General features: G+C 36.8%; 1 protein-coding gene across 1 annotated transcript; it reads left to right on the top strand.

The window, feature by feature from the left end:
- The first annotated feature begins 10,398 nt into the window (after window positions 1-10,398).
- Window positions 10,399-20,765, top strand: LOC117792317 (insulin-like receptor). Its single transcript, XM_034632397.1, has 12 exons — window positions 10,399-11,751; window positions 11,946-12,521; window positions 12,590-12,756; window positions 13,214-13,490; window positions 13,578-13,934; window positions 14,019-14,199; window positions 14,272-14,479; window positions 14,551-14,668; window positions 14,748-15,383; window positions 16,373-16,686; window positions 16,756-19,142; window positions 19,226-20,765. Exons 1-12 carry the CDS (start codon window positions 10,623-10,625, stop codon window positions 19,530-19,532), a joined length of 6,657 nt encoding a protein of 2,218 aa, XP_034488288.1. The 5' UTR covers window positions 10,399-10,622; the 3' UTR covers window positions 19,533-20,765.
- Window positions 20,766-22,341: the final 1,576 nt, after the last annotated feature.

Below are 22,341 nucleotides of genomic sequence, written 5' to 3'. Positions count from 1 at the left end.
GGATGTTTACTGGCAATTGTGAAATGAACTAAAGCTAATCATAAATAATAACTAAATAAATAAATGCTTATATGTGTAAGCACATACCACATACCACAGAGTAAAGCTGCTACGGCCCCGAGGCACAACTTGTTATCAAAATCAGCGTATCGAAATTGTAGGCATTTTTTGTTTTTGTAATAAAAGTTGTTTAACGTTTCAGTTGTTAGTGTGACTACTCTTGACAACTATTATTTACACTCCTGCATACCAAACGCTCACACAGGCATACAAACACACTGCACAAAACACTTGAAAATGTCATTCAAAATACGCGCTAAATTTCATTCACTTGATTCACAGCAACAACTACAACAAACACAAGCATTTGCCTTTTGCTTTTTACGCTACATTCGATGCATTCATTCACACACACACACACACATACACGCACGCTCGCATGCATACATACGCACACACATAATGCAAGTCTCTGAGCGTAAACGGAGAGAGAGCGAGAGAGAGAGGCATGCAATGGAGCCAGATCAATGCTCACCAGCCCTGGGCCGGCGCTCGTGTGTAGCTAACGGGGCAATTGGCTCATTCATTGAGTAATTTCAAATCTCTTGGTTCGTTACGTGCTCGACTGTGTGTGTCTGTGTGTTTGTGTTTGCATTTATGTGTGTGCATTTAACACGTTTCATAGACATTAAAAGCCAACCACAAAATTGTTTGTAATACATTCATATTAGAAAAAAAAATATTAATAAAAAACTTAAGGAAAAATAAAAAACAATAGCAGCAATAACAACGATACCAACAAAAAGGCAAAATGTTGTAGACAACAACAACGAATGTTGTTTTTTGAAATTACGTTATTTCCGCTTTGAGATCCGCAAACGGGCCTCAACAGCGACGCCAACTGAGGCAGCGACCGCATCGGATGCTGCGACTGCGACAAGTTTGCTGTAAATCTTACTTGACATTTACCGTGGGTAGAAATTGAACTTTGTGACGAATAAACGTAGAATTAAGATTGCGATCAAATATCATAGATAGTTATCAAATTGAACGAAAATAATATTATTCATAAATTTTTTAAACACGTAATATTAACTGTGAATATTATGCAAAGACTATCGATGGTTTTTTGGATTATTAGATTATTGTTAAAAAGGCTTATTCTATATAAATGCCAGCATTTCAAGTGTATTGCAAAATAATATTGATTGACGAATCCCAAATCGAACAAAATCATGTGCAAAATTCCATTGAAAATCCAAAAACCAACAGTCGACAATATTATTTACAGCCATGGTCATTTATTTAAGTATAGGTAAATTTATTGACGGTTTAAAAACTCGTCTAAACATAAACTTTTGGCTGACTAACTGGTAACTGGTAATTGGTAACTCGTAGTTAGTAAACTGAGGGAGTGGCGACTACTTAGCAGCATTATATTTGCTTGCAGTGTAGTTGATAACTGGATCCCGTATCATAACAATTAAATCAATTAGTGGTGCCCAGACCCCAACTAAAAAAATTTCCAATATTTTTTATGTTATCTAACAAATAAGCGTATGCCATGATTTTTTTCTCTCCTATATTTCGGTACTTGTTAAGGCAGTTCCGAGAATTTTGTTATATTTTTTTTTCAAATGAGGGGGTTAAATGCCCCACAAAATTAAAATAAAAAAGTTTACCCGACTTGAACATACCTTAAAAGCGTAATTCAAAGCCCACAACTATTGTACTCCTTGAGCGATTAATTTTAAATAATCAGAATGGTTTTCCAAATCCATATATTTTCTTTAAAAATATCTTTGTAACAGTTAATTAATAAACTAATAAAAAGAGCCTTAGTAAACTCTGTATAATACATTTTATGGATATGGATACAGATTCATACAGGGTATGAAATTCCAAAATCAACAGGAAATAACATATAGCATATAAGTATTGCTCATAAAATACTCATATCACAATCGTAGTTGTAGTACACAAACCCGTATCCGTAGTACTACAAAATATTTGTCGTTGGTAAATAAAAACAGGCGCTTGATTGCGCCAAAGTCATTTTGATTATTTGACTGAATGTGCGAATATATGAATGTTTTCATTATTTTGTTTGTTAACATTTTTAACATTTTTTTTTAAATATATTTTTTACCGATATCAAAGTGCAAGTTGACGCATTTCCCTGCCCCATAGACAGGAAGTTTACTCACATTTAACAGCTACTACCAGGCAATTACTTAACGATGTGTATGTTGGAATTAGATGTCTAGACGCCAATATACACCTGGTTATACTTGTGTATTTGGAGTGCGGAAACGGAAGTTGCAATTGTATCACAAGTCCTTTCTACAAACATCTCAATATCTGTATATATTATGAATATTTGAAATTATCTTAATCATCTAACCAGGGAATCAAAACGATACAAATATAGGTTACGGTTTCAGTTCCTGTACCTCCCGAAATAACTATTTCGATAAAAGGTTCTATTTCAGTTTTTTTCTTTCGGTTCCGCTATCAGTTCCGGTACGTAACGGTACAAAAAATCAATTTTTTAAAATGTCGTTGTATAACTAGTATGACATCAAAATAAATAGCTAGACATAGAGCAAAAATATTTTCATGTAACGAATTAAAAAATCTTTGAATGCAGATCGAATTAAGAGGCCAAATTATGATCAAAATGTCATTCCACTTGAAAATCGGTTCAGTTTTGATCAAGTTATGACAGTTTAAAGTTGGTCAGATTTCGGAGTTAGTCACTTAACAAGTCAAAATTTTTACCCAATTCTTCATATTTTTTTACAGAAAAATGAAAGGTGTCAGAATCAAGTTTTAAGTGTTGTTTTATACTAATTATGATATAAGGAGTTGATTAAAAGTGAAAAATTGAAATTTAAAATTTTGAATTTTCAAAATTTTAAAGGGGGGACCCTTACCATCGAAACCGAATCTTGGTCGAAAATAATTAAATATTTTTAATGAACAAAATTTGAATGCAGAATGAATCCAAATCATGATCAAAATGACATTCAACTTGAAAATCGGTTCAGTTCTGATCAAGTTATGACAGCTGAAAGTCGGCCAACTCTTTAACAACAACCGTACCGGTACAAACGGTTTCAGTTCCGGTACTAAAAATGAAACGGTTAGTTTCGGTTCTCTGAAATATTCTGATCTTAGGATAATCTTTGATTAGAATAAAAGAAAAATACAATCTTTACACATCTTTACTATAAATGTGTCTATTTAGAGCAATTCATTAAAGAAATTCATTGGCATGTGAATCGGAATACAAGTTATGCGCGTGCAACTGATAACGCCTCAATAACAAACAACGTTAGGAACGTGCCTAACCAACTAAAGGGGTAGGGGTATCTTGGCCATGTTTTTCTTTGATATTTTTTATTTTGTGGGGCGGCTTCTAAGCTTCTAGAGATGACAAGCTCTTTGAAATGTCACGACGTGATCAACAACGTGACCAACGACGTGACTGTGATTTGTCTTGTGTTATCGTGTCAAGGTCTTGAATATCATGATGCTTAACAAATCACGATAACTAAAGATCATGCTGGTGACAGTCTGGAAATAATAAAAGATTGTCCAAATGAACTTGATAACTCATACAATTGAAAGGATTACAAAAAAAAAACCTAGACCAATTATTTCTCATCGTTAGTAACAATTAAATATTAATTTTAATGGTAATATTTTGAGTCACAATATTCGGTATCAGTTGCATCTTTCATGTTTGCCACAATTGCCATATACGCACTTTTATTAAAGAAATCGATACTTTTAATCAGTTCCTCGTTTTGTTTCTTGAAATATAGATAAAAATTACAGTGTAGTCCTTTTAAACAGCAATTTTAAGCTCATCAGAAAAGTTTGATGATTAAAGATTAAAGTTTGTAATAGTTGGAAATTACTTGAGTTACTTTTCAAGAAAATGTCTGAAAGCAAAGAAGATTACAGGGAAATGGGTCTATATCTAAAGAAACATTCTTCTCGCATAGTTTAACGTAATTATATTGATCAGTTATTTGAATTGACTCAGCGAACGGAATGTCAAACGTCAGAGTCTTGGAATTTCCGATTCCCTCATCGTATTCGGTGTTTCTAGCCTGTTTTGGTATTGGCCTCTCCTCCAACCTGTTTGGTATCTCAGCTCACGTATCCAGAGTTAATTTCTTTTGGGTCGCAATGGCATTTCATAATGTATTTTTTTCGCAGGTGTCTATTGTAATTGTAATGGTTTCGAGTAGTTCTTTGATCGGATTGGGTTTGTGGTTGGCTCGGTTTAGGCCTAGTTTTTAGCTTGGGTGCGCTTCGAGACGTTTTATGACAAAATACATAAAAATTGTTGCGCTCCCCTAACGGCGGTTTCAGGTCTCAGACCTCATTTTTTTTTTGTGTTAATGAAAATTGTAATGGAATTTCTTTGAACGGTTATTCAACGGCTATGTTTGTTTTCGAATTTTTACGAGCTTATGAATGAACGTGCAAACAAACAAACGAATAAACCAAGAAGAACAACAACAGCTGCTGCAATCAACAGTCAGCCTAACGAATCGGAAATCTCATTGGAAATGCGTCCAAATCCAACCGATAGAGAAACGTTTTCGGTAACGAGCAGTAAAATTCCAAAGCAAAGCAGTTCCATAAACTGAACTGACAACCGAGAATAGAAGTCGCAACAGGTTTCTCAATGTTGACTAATCTGAATGAGCAGACATTTGATTTGATTTGTCACAAAATTACTGCAAAATCAATCAATAGAATATTCATTAAGTGAATTTTTATTATTATGATTATAAAAGTTAATGTGTTTAGTGGGTATGTTAACTTATTGAGGAATTCTGCAATTCTTTGATAGGTGCATTTTTAAACTTACAAAGTGTCAATTCAAGATATATCGACAATTATAAATTAATTTTTTTTTTTTAATAACAGTTTTTTGTTAATGTAAGGGCATTTGTACGGTGCATCTCAAAAAACATTAAAGTATGGTTTCCTCTTTTGGTTTCTTGCGTACATTAAGATATTAAAAATAAAGTGCGTTCATACATATTTAGATTAGAATTAGTTTTCCAAAGTTGATCCTACCCATAACGCTTGGTTAAAACATACAGTTTATAGATATGACCCCTTTCTCTTCCATTGTACTCCAGCGAATAACGCGCACGCAATCCTAAGGAGCTAAGTTGCGTCTTTTCAAGTAATGCCGCTAATAAAACTCTGTCATAAAAATGTTGCATATAACAAAAAAAAAGAAAATGTATAAGAAGAAGAAGATTGGATAGTTTGTGCACCAGGCACCAAATAAAGTGAAATTGAATTCATGCCGTTAATAGTTTTCCATTTCCATTATTTTTGGCCTAAGGCATAATTGTTGTTCATTTTATGACTCGATTTCATTTGAAATTAACTGACAGTTTTGTATGTTTTTTTTTTTTATTATTATACCGAATCTGATTGTTCATGTTACGAACAGCACAGGAAATGTATAGAACCACCAGCTGTATTTACTACCCCTATATGGGAACTAAAGTTAAAAATTCATAATAAACCTGGAAACTGAAGTCGTTTAAAATTTCTTATAACGAGTAAATTCAATAGTTCGTGACTAAAATAAACAAGGTATATTTTTGAATTAGCAACGATAACATGTGAATTAACTATCATGCATACTTACTACTAGTTGCGGATTCTATTTTTAGACCAAGTTAGTAGTTAGCCTTATCTATCTCTCTGCCCCCGTTCTACCATGTGGCGTAATCAATTTGCGTAGGACACGTCATCTAATTCAATTTGTTTACTTTCGACTCAAATAGTACGTGCGAGTAGGTGAAATTCTCAGAATTAAGTCTAGAGTTATGACCGGTCTAAAATATATGTATATGTATGCATGGTATTGTATGGATCTAACTGACACGCTCTAAGACAGACGCCAATCAGGCTTGTTGTGCCTGATCAAAACACATTCGCATATCTGTACACTGAAAAAAATACTTACTTCAATTTTGTCAAAAATCAAATATCTGTTTTAGTATATTCTGCTAGAGCTTTTGTGTTTAATTATTATTGATAATTCCGATCCCTAAATAATAATAAATGATATTTTTAACGAATTGAATAAATTTACCTTTGTTTTTTGAATGCAATCTCAAATATTCGAATTGTTGCAGTTTCAAATGATTTTTCTTTATTCTAAAAGTGTAAAACTTCTGTATATTTAGAATGTCTGTCGTTTCTGTTTCTTTATATGTATGAATTCAGGGGGTCTGTATATTGTCTTTATCAGCAATATACTGCTTGCTATATACAAACATACATATGTATGTATGATGTGTGTGTAGTCTCATTTAAATGTCATATTAGTTATTAGCATTTTCTCCGAGATACCCCGATCCCACCCCGAATCGCCAACCGCCAAAGTCGATGTATCTCGCGTGAGGCGTCACGTTGCTTATCTGGAACTTACACAAATGAGTCGAGCAAATTTTAGTTCGTATGAATAGAGAACAACAAACTATAACTATGTAGTTTTATCGCTATGTATATTTACTAACAAGTTTTGTTTCACCTGTTAACTTGCGATCGCTCTCTCACTCGCCTCCTCTTATTATTATTATTATGCTCACTTCATTCACTTACTCTATGACTCTGCCTGAAATGACTTGCGAATTCAAGTGGGGTCTGGTAATAGAGATTAGGCACTACATGTGACTGACTGTGACTATTCAGAATTCTAAAATTATGAAATTACTCTTAAGTATGGTGTTCAGAATTACAGTCACAATGATTACGCTCCTGTTTTAATTGGAATTCTCGAATAAGTTAAACAATTTCACACGCCAAGAATTTCATCATATTTGATGACATTATTTGATCTATCTACTGTATAAAACCTATCCATAATTCTGATTATTTAAGATTACAATCTTAAAATGTAACAGAAGAAATTGAAGAATGAATAAGTTATGGTTTCTTTATGTTAAACAATCATATTCATTAATTATCTTATATAATGTGAGATTATGTTCACAAAGACTTGTCATGTTAATTTTAACATTAATGACAATGCAGGAAATGTTTGAAGTATTCGCGAAACTCATTCGATATTACATGGCAAATTAGTTTAATAAATAAACGTTGATTGTTAGAAAATGTGACACTCGTAATACCGGGAATATTGAATGCGTTAACATGTTTGCTAATATTGAGTTTAGAATTCTAGCAAAATATTTGTTTTTTGGTTGAGTAAACTTTCTATTTAAGGATCTTTGAATGTTGTTATTGTTGAATTTTTCATTAGATCATCGGAGTATAAGCAAAATAACCTGATGGAAGATCATTGTTAACGTGTATATTTATTTTCGTCTAAGGATCTGCTCAATAAAAGAAAACGCTAATATAGTTATTACAATAAAAAGAATGTTTTAATTTTGTATTTTGTTTCTCTCTCTTATTCATTCCTTTATATTGTTATCTTTTGTTTTCTGTGTGCGTGTGGACAATAAAATAACAGCAACAAAAACAAATCAAGAAAAATACGAAGAAAAAGAAGAAGAAGAGGAATAAAAACTTGCCCAGTGGCGGATTTGGAGCATAAGAAATATTTCATGCATTGCTTGTTATTGTTGTCACTGCTCTTAACTGGTCTGGCAACTTTGTGTTGGATTGGAATGTTGCTGGCTTTTGGATGCCGCAGTTTGTTGGTTTGTTGGTTCAAGCTCTTTGCTTTTGTTGTATGGTATGTTGCTGATGCTCTTGCTGCTGTTTGCCGTTATTGCCATCGTCAATGTCGTCGTTAATTATTGTTGTTAATTTTAATATACACATTTAATTTTTTTTATAATATATTGAAATGACTCTTATTTGCGATCCCCCATGGTTGCAAATATAAGTCGGAGCAGGGCCAAGAGAGAGCAGCAATGTCAATGGCGAGAGCTGCTGCGTTGGCGTCGACGCGTCGCTCTCTCGCTGTCAACTGCGACGCGGCGTCAGGCGCGTGCGTAGCAAATGCACTTCTGCTAAAACTCCCCGTTACCACATGCCCTTTGGCTCGTATTGTTGGTTGCTGTTAAAGCCAAGCAAAACAAATGGCAGTTAAGCGTGCCAATTGCACCTTTACACTTTTACGAGCGCGTGCACGGTGGCGCCTGGGCAGAGTTTAACGAAACAAAACAATAAAAACAAAAATAAAAATAAAAATAAATAAATATGTCGAGTGGGAGCGTCTATTAATTTTCCAAGTGCCATTGATAAGCCTGCGTATGTATGCACATACATACATATGTATGTATTTGCTACTCTCCGTTTGTTTTCATGTCATCGTGTAGACGGAAATGTTGCGCTTTTTACCTGATAGGTAGTAAACTATAAACATTTGAGAAATTGGGTCAGCTGCCAAGCAACAAAGTTGTTATATGGTTTTACAGTGACTGCGCTAGCGTGCCCTGTCTCTCTCTCTCTCTCTCTCTCTCTGACTTACACTTATTCTCTGGGTCTCTTTGTGTGCGTTTTACAGTTTAAAAGCCTCAGAGTTTATGGGACACTCACACTTTGAGTGATTTGCAAAGAGAGGACGCAAAAGAATACAGAGCGATATAGAGAGAGCGAACGAGTGCGGCAGGTGTCATGGCGGTCGTCAGAGGCAACGTGCAGTTGGCAGTAGACATGCCGTTTATTATTCAGAATTGTTATTATCTTTAGCATGTGTTTTTAATGTTATGTATTATAACCATTTTAATTATTTTAGCTGACTCTCTAATTTTTTTCGTAATTATTTATGGCGCCATTGACTTTAAACCGCGACTGTGGGTCGTCCGGGCTGACTATTAGTGTATTATTTTTACTGCGCAATAAAGGCAACAACAACAAATAATAAAGCATAATAAAACAAGCGACGGTCGCAGCATTAGCTAAGAGAACCGAGTGTGCGTGAGTGCCAGAGAGAGAGAGAGAAAGAGAGGCGATTGTTTTGTTGTTGCTGTTGCTGTTATGGGCTGCGAAAACATTTTGCAAGCATTCTGACAGGCCCACAAGAACATGCTCTAATAGTATTTGTATATGTTTCTATGTATGTATTTGAATTTGAATGTACGTATGTATATATTCATGACCATTATCTTGTACATACATAACTATTTATGTATGTATGAGTACGTTTTAACTACGCAGCAGCATTTTTACTTTTGCAACAACTACAACAACACGACGAAGAAGAGCAACAACAGGGCGGGTGGTGTTCTTAGTGCCCCGCCTCTTTCTAAGCTCTCTCCTCTCTCTCAATTTGTTTACAGCTGTGTTCTCTGTTTTGATGCCACGTTTTACGCTCAGCAGCTCCGCTTCAATACCGTTGACAACGCAGCCGCATTTTGTCTTTCTTACGCCCCAAAAAAAATAAAAAACAAATAAATAAATAGGGCCGGCAACACCCTGTGTGTGTGTGGGATGGAGGGGGGGTATGAACGGCATTCAGTTGATGAATTACAACGTAGTTGTAAATACGCTATGCGTAATTTTTATTCGTATTTGTTTTTGTTGTTGTTACTACTTACTACGTTTTTACAATTACTGCGCTGCCGACGTCGCAGTCGCAGCTTCTCGCTTGCTTCTAACGTCAACACGGCGACGTCGGCGAACGAGCGTCATTAAAACAAACGTCAATGCTATTTGGCTAGCAGCAGTAACTACAACTACAACAACTACAATGAGAAAACCAACAATAATAATATCTATTTATTCTTGTTTCTTTTTTGCCGCATTAAATTATTGCTCTGTATGTAGAGCTCCAAGCAACAACTATTGGCGCTGCCGACTTCGCTGCTATTTAATTGAGCAATGCGGCAGCGTATTAGCATTCTTACACACACACACACACAGACACACACACACACATACATAAATATTTATGTATGTATGTATGTACATAAATGTATATATTAAAAGATTGCGTGAGCATTTAGAGCGTTTTCAAAACAAAAGAGCGAAAAATGGAGAGAGATAGCAGCATCCGGCAAAACTTAGACTGTTATTAGCAGCTGTTAAGCAATTTAAATCATGCATTATTGGTGTATTATTAGCATGTAATGACAGATTTACTTAAACATACTCGTACTTAACATGTTCACTTAAAAGTGATAAAGATACGTCAGCGTCGACGTAACTCGCAGTCAGGGCGACACGTGTGTCGAGCACTTGGCGCCCTTTTTCGCATTAAATTATCGTAATGGCTTGTTGCTCAAATACGTAATTGTTGTAATTTTGCCTCAGTGCTATTTGTATTTTTTTTTATTAAAAAAAAAGCAATAACAACAACATGTGCACTTTTTTTTAAATGTATTTACAGGTTTCGAACAGCGAAGCAGCAACAACAGGAACAACAAAAACGACGACTACTACAACAACAACAACAAAAAGCATTCCAACTTACGACGATAAATACAAAAACAACAACAATTCTTAGAAGACAGTGAGAGAGAGAGAGAGAGCAAAAGTGCAATGATTACTTAGTGGGCCGGTGCCCCTAACCAAACATTGTATTTTTAATAAATAATTTACAAAAAAATAAAATAGATAAACAATTTGCCAAGTGTATCGAAAAGTAACAGCACAATATGTTTAAATCAGAACTATTGCCTGATAATATGGATTATTTTTCGTGCTGGCCATCCTCTAATGGAGTTTTAATAAAAACAACAAAATCACCAACAACGATAACGACGACGACGACGAAGACGATGGCAACATCAACATCATCCACAACAGCAACATCATCGCATGGCAACATTTGTATCATATGCCGACATGTGTTCCCAAAAACATGTTGCTGCATTCAGACAGCAACATGCAGCAGTTCCTATTCAGACATTGATTGCAGTAAAAGCAGAAGCAAACGGAGAAGCAGAAGCAGAAACCGGGACGCAACGGCTACAACATTCCCCAGCAATTTGGCATCGGCGCAACATTGTGGCTGTCAGCAAAGTTATCAGCCTCAGCAACATCATCAGCCACAGCAACATCATCAGCCTCAGCAACACCATCAGCCTCAGCAGCATCATGTAGCTAGCATCACGCATGCATGTTGCTGTGAAAATAATAGGAGTAGTAATTGTAGTAATCGAGGCAGAAATAGTAGTAGTAGAAGTAATAGTACAAATGACAATAACCAAAAAGTAACAGCAACAACAGCCAATTGCCACTGCACCTGTAAAGAAAACAGCAGACACACCTACACAAATAATCAGCGACTGCAACAGCAACAGCAACATAATAAGCGCAACAATTTCCGCATTTGTTTACACATTTTGGGCACACTGCAATTAATGTTGGTGTTGCAGCATGTGCAAATGCTGATGCGACATTGTTGTAATCTATTTAAAAGACCGCGACGACATCAACATCAACAGCAAGAACAACGATTAGAAAAGAAACAGAAACAGAGTTATCAATATTATCAGCACTACAATAATCCGGCGCAACATCATTGGCGACAACATAGCATCGCATTCACAATCATAGCACTGTTAACATTACAAGCAGCAACAACAGTAGCACAGCAACAGCAACAACAAATGAACAAGTTTTCAGACAGACTGGCATCCCACGTGCATAACGGTAATACTATTGGTGTTAACAGTAACACTAACAGCATCGATAACAGCAACAGCCTCGATAACCGCAACGGCATTAGTGACAAAAACGTCAAGCATAACAGCAACATCAGATTGGCGAATAAGGAAATGCGTAAGTTTGGAATATAATTTAACTGTTTTGACAATCAGAAATATTCACATATTTGTTTTATATTTTTAAAAATATATGAATCTCTTTTAAGTCGTTTTAAAATACAATTTCAGTAAAAATTCTAGAAGCGCTTTTTTTTAATTTGTCAAAAACAACATGTATTGATTATGTTTATTTTTATTTTTCAAAAACAGCCTGCAAATCGATGGATATACGAAACAATATATCGCAACTAAATCAATTGGCCAATTGTACGGTAATTGAAGGATTCTTACTTATCTCGCTTATCAACGATGCTGATAAGCTGAACAGAACTTATCCATTGCTCACTGAAGTCACTGGTTATATAGTGGTTTATCGTGTCACAAATCTGATATCGTTATCTCAAATCTTTCCCAATCTGACCATTATACGAGGCAATAGTCTGTTTGAAAGTTACGCTTTGGTTGTATATTCGAATCGTGATCTTCAGGACATTGGACTAACCAATCTGCGGACCATTTCTCACGGAGGCATACGAATTGAGAAAAATGAATATCTCTGTTTCATAAAGACGGTCAACTGGATGAAGATACTGCCTGCAAATGCTACGGAAGCTGATGTTGTACTGAAAAACAATCGCCGCGATGCCGAATGTCCTCGCTGTCCGGGTGAAAGTAAAGGCAACGGTGAGCTCGATAGCGGCACAAATGATCAGAACGATGCTGCCTTATGTCCCGAGTATACTGATGGCAATCGTTACTGTTGGAATAGCAAAGAATGTCAAAAATGTAAGTAGAAGAGCTCTATTGATAACTTCATGTATATACCTAATCTTTTTTTGTTTTCTTTCCTAAAGTCTGTCCCAAGCAGTGTCCCCACAACTGCTTCGATGAGCACACATGTTGCAACGAATCCTGCCTGGGCAGTTGCACCAAGCCGCTTGTGGGCAGCTGCATTGCCTGTCGGAATGTTTCTATTGACAACGGCACATGCGTTAACCATTGTAGAGAGGGGTTTTTTTTGGTAAGTTAGATCTGCACAACTATGGTGCATAAAATACCTTACATTAATTTCTTTACAAAAATGTATTTAATTTTTACGAGGAAAAGATCGTCTCCTATCTATTAAAAAATATCAAAATATTTCATTCAATTCATGTACTAGTTAGTCAATTGCTCATTACAACAAGCAAATAAATATTAACTTGATTTGTTAATCTTTGACAGCTGATGATCACATCAAATTTGATCGATTCTCTGCATATCTGATCCTTAGGTTAATTATTTTCTAAAACTTGTTTGAAAATATAATTTTCAATTATATCTGCCTTTCATTAACATTTAGTTTGATTTGATTTTATCTTATCATAGATTATTTTAGATCTATAAATAAAGCAAGTTTTTATTTTCTTTCAACTTAAACCATCCTTACGCATCTTATAAATACCATTCTTATTTTATTATTTCTTTTCCTCTTTCAGTATGAAAACCGATGCATTACGGCCGAGATGTGTGAAAAAATTGGAAAGAAGTACGTGAACAACATGGAGATGCCGCTGGTGCATTACAAGGGCGAATGTACAACGTTTTGTGATAAAGGATATGCACAAATGAACAGCACCTGCCAGAAGTGCGATGGAATCTGTGAAAAGGAGTGTCAGGGCGGCGTTATCGATAGTGCGACGCGAGTAAAGGAATTCTATGGCTGTACGCTTATCGGAACAGGTGGATTGACTATAAGCATTAAGCGTGGTGGACGTAAGTTAATCAAGTGACTGACTGAATTCAAATTAAATATTTTATACTTACTTATTCTCCTTTCCAATGATTTCTTTTATTATATAGCGCACATGATTGAAGCATTGGAACATGGTTTGGGTGCTGTGCATACAATTACTTCGTTCCTGAGAGTTCATTTGACCTATGAACTCACCTCGCTCGATTTTTTGAAAAGTCTGCGCACAATTGGAGGAAATGAGACGGTAGATGGACGTTATGTACTCTATGTACTGGAGAATCGAGATCTGGAATCGCTTTGGGCTGAAAATCAGACCGTTCAAATCAATGGCAGTGTCTTCTTTCACTTCAATCCCAAACTGTGCGTTGAGACAATTGACAAATTGAAACCAATGTTACCAAATAACCCATTAAAGTTCAATAAGAACGAGGTGGCCGAAGATTCCAACGGTGACAAGGGAAAATGTATGTTATTCATCAAATAAATATAATAAAATTCTGTACTGTATACTGACCAATCACTATATAAATAATATTAAATACTTTAAGGCAATACGAAATGGTTGAACGTTGAAATCGCTGCTGTGGGAAGTATGTTTATTATGTTTTCGATTAACAAAACAATCGTTAATTACGATGATGACAGATCGTTCATTGGTTATCAGATGTATTATACACCTGATCCCAATGGAAATATCACGAGAGATAGCTATCTACCCTGCTCGGATAAGTGCGTAAAACAGTATTATTTTGAGATAGCTGAAATTGCTTACTAATCACAAATGTAACATTTGATTCACAGTTGGATAGTCACGGATCCCAGCAAGGAGAATGATATCAATATAGACAACCTGCTGCCCTATACACAATATGCATTCTATGTGCGTACGATGACAATATCATCCGAGAAGCGCAACTATCAAAGCGATATAATACGTGGAAAGACAAGACCTTATCAACCGACGCATGTGGGTAGAGTAACTGCAATATCCACTGGCCACTCTGAAATTGTGAGTATGATTTGAGCCCTCTATTGAATCGATCGATTAATCCATTAATCTGTTAATTTCCTATTGCATAGCTGATGAGCTGGAGTCCCCCACTGGATGTTTATGGCAAGTTGCTCAAGTATCAAATACGTATAGAGCTCACTCGACGTGATGTTAATCTGGAGCATAATCGTAACTTTTGCAGAGATCGTAAGTTGCACATGACTTTAACCAAAAATGCAGCATTTACTTTGATACTTGTTTTATTTTTGTTCTTTTTGTTATTTAGCTATGCCAAATGCCGCACTCATTGATGAATCCTCATCGCCCAGTGACAAAGCAGATGCAAAGAAGACGGGAAAATCTGACTGCAAGTGTGATAAAACAGATCGTCCCACTTATGATCAGCAGATAGCTGAGCAAAAGGTCCTTGATGAAATTGAGTTTGAGAATAATCTACAAAACTTTCTCTACGTCTCGAAGAAAAAAAATACAACAATATCTGCGAAATCCAAAACAGAAAATACCACTAACGTTAATAATGACAAGCCCAAGGACAAGAGAACGAGGAGATACATTGAAATTGATGAGGTCGATGAGCAGATGGATAGCGTGTTGATGCGTCACGTTCGATCCGTCAACTTGGAGAATGAAATTAAATCTGCAACCGGCAATGATAATAGAGATAATGCAAAATTTTTTGATCATTGGGAAAATAAGACATCAATGGATCCCTCTGGCACATATTATACGGTCTTCTCGACCGAGGTGAATGCAACCACAACCGAATATCGATTCAAGAATCTTCGACACTTTTCACTCTACACAGTGAGCGTTAGGGCTTGTCGGGAGAAAGAGGGGGACAAAGATATACACTTTTTGTGCAGCAGTTCGGTTTTCTGGGAAAAGAAAACTCTTAAAAAGGGTACGTACTTAAAACAAATAAGGTATCTATGAATTATTAACTGCAACAGTATAGAATTTATAGCATACATTGAAGTAATATTTATTCCTATGAAGCTTAAGATATTACTATTATTATGATTTGATTGCCAGAGCTACAAGACAAAGCTTATAAATTATAAAACGGGTGAATTATTCTGTCGACAAATGTTAAAATTTAAATTGAACTACATAAATAATTTAAATTACATGTGAGAACAGAAGGAGAAGAAATTTACTCAGAATGAGTCATATTTATAATTCTTATTATTATTTAATTTGTTGTGGTAATGTTGAATTCATGAACATTTATTAATTTTCGAATATTGGTATCTTATTATATCCTGTACTTAAAAAATAAGTATAAGGGTATATTTTGTTCGTTGGAATGTATGTAACAGGGAGAAGGAGGCATCTGCGACCCTATAAAGTATATAGATTCTTGATCAGCACTAATAGCCGAGTCGATATAGCCATGTCCGTCTGTCTGTATGAACAAAAGGATCTCAGAGACTATAAGAGGTAGAACAACCAAATTTGGCACACAGATTTCTATATACCCCACGCAGATCAAGTTTGTTTCGAATTTAAGCCACGCACCCCTCCGCCCCCGGAAATCGCGAGAAACCACCACACCCACAGTTTTTAAGATAATACAGTTTTCATGGTAAATAACGTTATCTATTAATATTATCTATAGTTTCACTTAACCGCAGCAAGATCGGACAAGTAGAACGGGAGTATTAGCTAACTAAAGTTAATAATAAAGTTATTATTTCAATACAATCCCCTAAAAGTATGCAGTAGTTTTTGTTGGGTAGTAATTTCTTTGAAGTACTTTGATATATATATTGAAATAAGTAACGGATATCCTATGGTCGGGATCTCGACTATAGTCTTTCCGACTAGTTTAAAGTACTTAATAAGTTACATACACATACATTCAATGTGCAATATGATTGATTTTTACAGAGCATGTGGACAAGGCAGAGAATCTAAAGGCCTCTTTGCTGGTGCCGAAAATTAATATCACTCGTGGTAGTGTGGATCTGCGTTGGGATCCACCAAAAACACCGAACGGTGCCATCGTCTCCTACACGATCATATATGAGCGACAGGAGGAGAATGCGGTCAAGGAGAGGAAATGCATCTCCGCACAGGAATATCTCAATAAGAGTGGCTATGTTGTACACAATCTGAATGAGGGCAAATACAGTTTTGTTGTGCGAGCTCATTCGCTGGCCGGTGACGGTGATCTTTCGAATATCGTATACGAAATAGTTCCGGTAAATAATAATCTATTGATTTGCATTGAATCTAAACAATCAATAATAATAATCGATATTTTTTTACAGCCTCCCGGACTATCGCTTACAACTGTCATAATATTGGTGGCGGTACTTGTGCCCTTAATCATACTGGCCATCATATCGATGGGCTACTTCTACTTGAAGAAGAAGAATGGTCCGGAGGACTTGGTCATCAATACGGAAGTGAATCCATTCTATGCCAGTCTACAATATGTGCCCGATGATTGGGAGGTGCCTCGGGAGCGTATCATACAGCTGGGTCCATTAGGTCAGGGCTCCTTTGGCATGGTCTATGAGGGCATACTGAAAGCCCAAAATAACGACGAGGATATGCCGTGTGCCATTAAGACGGTGAATGAGAATGCCACGGATCGTGAACGCACCAATTTCCTGAGCGAGGCCAGCGTGATGAAGGAGTTCGATACGTACCATGTGGTCCGTCTATTGGGCGTCTGTTCCCGTGGCCAGCCCGCCCTGGTCGTCATGGAGCTGATGAAGAAGGGCGATCTCAAGTCATATTTGCGTGCCCATCGGCCCGACGAACGGGAGGATGTGCTCGCTGTCTATCAGCAACGGATTGGCCTCACATCCAGCACTGGCACCACCTTGGGAGCTGTGCAACCGCCGCCCTATAGTCGCATCTTTCAAATGGCCATCGAAATCGCCGATGGCATGGCCTATCTGGCGGCCAAGAAATTTGTGCATCGTGATCTTGCCGCACGCAATTGTATGGTTGCCGCCGATCTGACAGTCAAAATTGGTGACTTTGGCATGACGCGGGACATTTACGAGATGGATTATTATCGCAAGGGTACCAAGGGTCTGTTGCCAGTGCGCTGGATGCCACCGGAGAGTCTGCGCGATGGTGTCTATGCCAGTTCGAGTGATGTGTTCAGCTATGGCGTTGTGCTGTGGGAAATGGCCACACTGGCCTCACAGCCATATCAGGGTCTGTCCAATGAGCAGGTGCTGCGCTATGTCATCGATGGTGGCATCATGGAACGACCCGACAATTGTCCCGAGGTGCTGCACAAGCTAATGCATCGCTGTTGGCATCATAGGCCAACGGCACGACCCTCGTTTTTTGACATAATTGCCTACTTGGAGCACTTGTCCGATCCGCACTTTAAGGAGGTGGCCTTCTATTACTCCGAGTCGGGTGTGCAGTATCGCGAGAAGGAGCGCAAGGAGCGTTCGAATCAATTGGATATATTTGCGGGCGGACAACTTGATGCGGATGTTGATGGTGAGGATGCGACGACGCCGTTGCGTGTGGGCGAATATCATCAGGGCTACAAGTCCAACATGGAGCACAACACATCGCTGGAACAGCCCGCCGAGAGTCCCATTGCTCTGGTCGATGATCAGGCCACAACGCATTCACCCTTTAGCATGCACTCGGGCTTCATTGTGAGTAGCACACCAGATGCTCTATCCACGTTGCCCACCGCGGGTGGATCTCACATGGAAGATGCTGCCTATGTGCAGGCAGATCCAAATGTGGAGGATCCAGCGGATGCCGAGCGTGGCTATGAACTGTATGATCCCAGTCCCAACTTTGGCGAGTTGCCACACAGCGGCAGCGGCAGACTCAGCGGTGAGCAACATTTGATACCGAAAGCGAAACGCAATGCGACCGGAGCCAGCATTGTGCCCAACATGAGCAGCTCCATGCCGGATGAGGTGATTGGTGGTGGTGGGAGTAATGCTGCTGTTGCTGGTGGCATGATATCCACATCACTGCAACCCTCGACGGCATCGGCGGCCAGCTCCAATGCGAGCAGCAGTCGCCAGCCGAGTCTGAAGCGTGTCGTGGCCGACACGTTTCGGAATCGTGTTCTCAATCGTTTCACCCACAAGCGAAGTGGCAGCAATGTCAGTCACAAGAGCAACATCTCGAATGCGGCCAGCAACAGCAGCAACACGAATCTTACCAGCCATCCCGCTGGCATGGCCATGGTGAGCATGGGACCCAATCTGGGCACCATCGAGAGCGGCGGCAGCGGCAGTGCGGGTAGCTATACGGCCACGCCCCGTTTCTATACGCCCACTGCAACAACGCCCAGTGGCGGTGTCAGTGGCAACGGCAGCACAACAATCATCAGTGACAATCCCAATTACAAGCTGCTGGATGAATCAATTACCAGTGCTGATCCCATCAATTCCGGCTGGCCTCAACAGCTGACAACCAGCAGTCTGAATCCCAACTATGAAATGATGCAACCACCACCACCAACCGCAACAACAACAACAACAACATCGCAACCCTTTAGCCTGCTCAGTGATAATCCCAATTATGTGGTGATGAGTGAACCGCAGTTGGAATCCGGACAGGCTCCAATCTTCACCAGTGATAATCCCAACTATGCGTCAATGGTTGCCCCAACACAAGTGCGGCACAGCAGCTCCGATGACGACGAAAATGATGATGTGTGAGTGCTGACAAATTTAATGAATTATTCGAATTAATTGAATTAATGAATTAATTAATTAAAATATGCAATTGGATTTTCAGATCATTGCCTGACGTTGACGATGAGGAAGATGATGAGCATATGGAGCACATTAAGATGGAGCGCATGCCACTCAGTCGGCCAAAGCAACGCGCTCGCATTAAGCCGCAACAACTACAACAACAACATCAGCAGCAACCGCGCAGTCGCAGCGTCAGTCGAACGCGCAAAGCAGAGACGCCAACGCCGACTGCAACAATGGCTGCAACCACCGGCAATACGTCCAATATACTCAAGGAAAATTGGCTGAGGCAGGCGAGCACGCCACGCCCCCCGCCCCCCAATGGTTTCATAGGACGCGAAGCGTAAAACGAAAGCGCAAGTGTCTACTGAATTTGTAAATAAACACACACAAACACACACACACGTACACACATAAGTAATTGCATGCCTACATACATATGTATATGTAGCAACTAGTATAAAATATTTAGATATATATATGTATATGTAGCTGGGGTACTCAGTGCAAGAGAGCATGCTGCAATAAAAGAGAGCATGCAAGAGAGAGAGAGAGAGAGAGAGCGCAACTTGAGTGAAGCTTTTGCATTTACATATACGTATATGTATGTATGAAAAGCTTTATCTCTCTCATTTGCTGATCTCTTTTTCGCTCTCTGTTAGTTTCCTATCTGCACTGTTAGTGTAATTCGTTGATGTTACCCCCTCCACATCTGTAAATCATGTTTAATATAGAAAATAAAAAAAAAGGGCGCGAGCAAACTTTTGCCTACAGCCAAGCTTCCTAACAAATTTATTATATACTTAAGCTTAATTTATATATGTATGTTTGTTTTTGCGTATTTGTTAAGTATTTCTTTTATAATTTAAATTTACTAGCGCCGTTCAAAACACACATACAACAACAAAAAACGAAACAAGTCCTAAATGCAAATAACAAAAGTACAAAAGCCAACAACCAACCAACCTAAGTACCGTTTATATCTAGAGTCTAGATTCTAGACATAGACATAGACATACAAAGCAATATAATACAATACAATACAATACAATACATTACATTAAATTAAATTAAATTACATTACATTACAGTACATACATAGATACATATACATAACCTAACCTAACTTATGTATAATTATAGGAATTAATAATTATTTTAGTACCTACCAAAACTGAAAACGAAGCGATGCAACAATGAAGCAAACTAACTGTACAACTGTAAAGCGAACCACAAAATAAAAACAAAACTGCAACAACAATAAGCAATACAACAAAACAAAACAAACAAAATGTCTTCACTGAGTTAATGTTCTTATTAAATTAGTTACTATTATCAACTACATACAAACTACAACTGAAATCTACAATGTACTCAAACAAATTATTTGTTGTTCTTTTTTTATTATTATTAATTTTAAATGGCGTTGTGTTGCAATTTTTAGTGCGTTTATGTTTAAGTGTTGCTCGTTTTATATACAAAAACAATCAAAAAAAAAAACAAAAAACAAAAAAGATGATTTTATGCATGGCGCTTGGCAACTGGCAAAAGTTTGTAGAAACAGAGACAGAGAGAGAGAGAGTGAAGAGAGGAAAGAAAGTAATTTATATACATACATACATAGAAACATAGCAGAGAGATTGGAAGTTGTAAATTGTGTTTGTTTTTATCTTTTGACTTAGATTTTTCTAAATTAATTTAATTTGAAGCCAAGCTTCCAAATTACGAAATTGAGAGCTTAAGTAACTACAGCATCATTAACATAATTACACAATGTATGCAAAATACTATAAAATGCGCATTTTATTGAAACACATTGATAAACACACACACCCACATACAGATACAAATACACACTGACAGATAGAATATACATAGATACAAAGATTCATACAGATGATATTGCCATAAACTCAAATTAGAACAAGAAAACAGACAAAAGAAAACTGCGCTTAAGAGATCAATATTTATGGATCATAGACAATTACATAATAATAAAAAAACAAACATACAAACATCATATTTCAACAAGCAATAGACAAATTACACACATCTAATATTTAAACTATTCTATAACAATATAGATGAATTTCTAGAAAAACTAAAATACACACAGACATTCTCTTCAAATATTGCAACTGCAAGAAATGGAATTTTTATAATGCAAAAATAATAACAGAAACAGCAACAAAAGTATTCGATATTTGCCTTCGCTCTTTATATACATATATAAATATACAGTTAAATAAAAAAGAAGTTATACATACATATATGACTTTAAAGTAATAAAAATTAGAAGAAGATACAAAAAAGAAAAATACAGACCGCAAGCCCGTTTATATCTTATTTGATTTTATAGATGCAAATAAAGAAAACCGGGAAACTTAAAATATTTAAATGAATTATACAAAATGCTAGTTGTAAATCAAACCTATGAAAATACTATTGAATGGAAAACTATTGAATTAATAATTAAATTAAATTAAATTTAATGTAATACGCTATATACATACGTACATACATACATACATAACACAAACAATATTCTACAGACACACACACATATACATATGCAAATATATGTATAAACACACACATACACACTAAAAAGACTGAAAAATATAGTTCCTTTTGTTTTTATGTACATAACAAAGCAAAAATTCTAACGAAAATTGTAAACTTAATGCGAAATGAAAACGTAAAAACAAATAATGGAATTATAAATTAATCAACATAAATTTAATGAATAAAAAGTTAAATATATACATACATACATACATATATTTGAGAATGATGATGTTGAAAATAATGAAAAAGCAGCCAAAAGCATTTAAAAAAAAATAAAGATTATGTAATTTAGTAGTTCAATTAACTCAATTTTGGTATCGAACTGCAAATGCTTAACAACAACATCAACAGCAGGAAGGAAAAGGAAATTATAAGAAAACCTGAGCAGCCGCGACAACGCCAAATACCAACTTCTTATACAGATATTATATTTATATATATTCTGATTAGTTGGCTTTTCTTTGACGCAATTAGCAGCCAGCGTTAGTGTACATAAAGATGCATACATACATACATAAAATTATTCACATTATAAATGAAAACCTATCATATAATAAATTAATACAAAATTTAAAAAAAGCTTCAATA

The sequence above is a fragment of the Drosophila innubila genome, assembly GCF_004354385.1.
Source record: "Drosophila innubila isolate TH190305 chromosome 3R unlocalized genomic scaffold, UK_Dinn_1.0 2_E_3R, whole genome shotgun sequence".
Classification (NCBI taxonomy): Eukaryota; Metazoa; Arthropoda; class Insecta; order Diptera; family Drosophilidae; genus Drosophila; species Drosophila innubila.
The sequence above is the reverse complement of the archived record's forward strand: the minus strand, read 5'-3'. Positions and strand labels throughout refer to the sequence as shown.

Bases quoted from the DNA above. Each gene is read 5' to 3' on its own strand.
- LOC117792317 (XM_034632397.1), top strand. From the start codon at position 10,623: ATGTTTAAATCAGAACTATTGCCTGATAATATGGATTATTTTTCGTGC. The intron at 14,200-14,271 runs GTGCGTAAAACA...TTTGATTCACAG, and splicing joins TATCTACCCTGCTCGGATAA to TTGGATAGTCACGGATCCCA. The intron at 15,384-16,372 runs GTACGTACTTAA...TGATTTTTACAG, and splicing joins AAAGAAAACTCTTAAAAAGG to AGCATGTGGACAAGGCAGAG.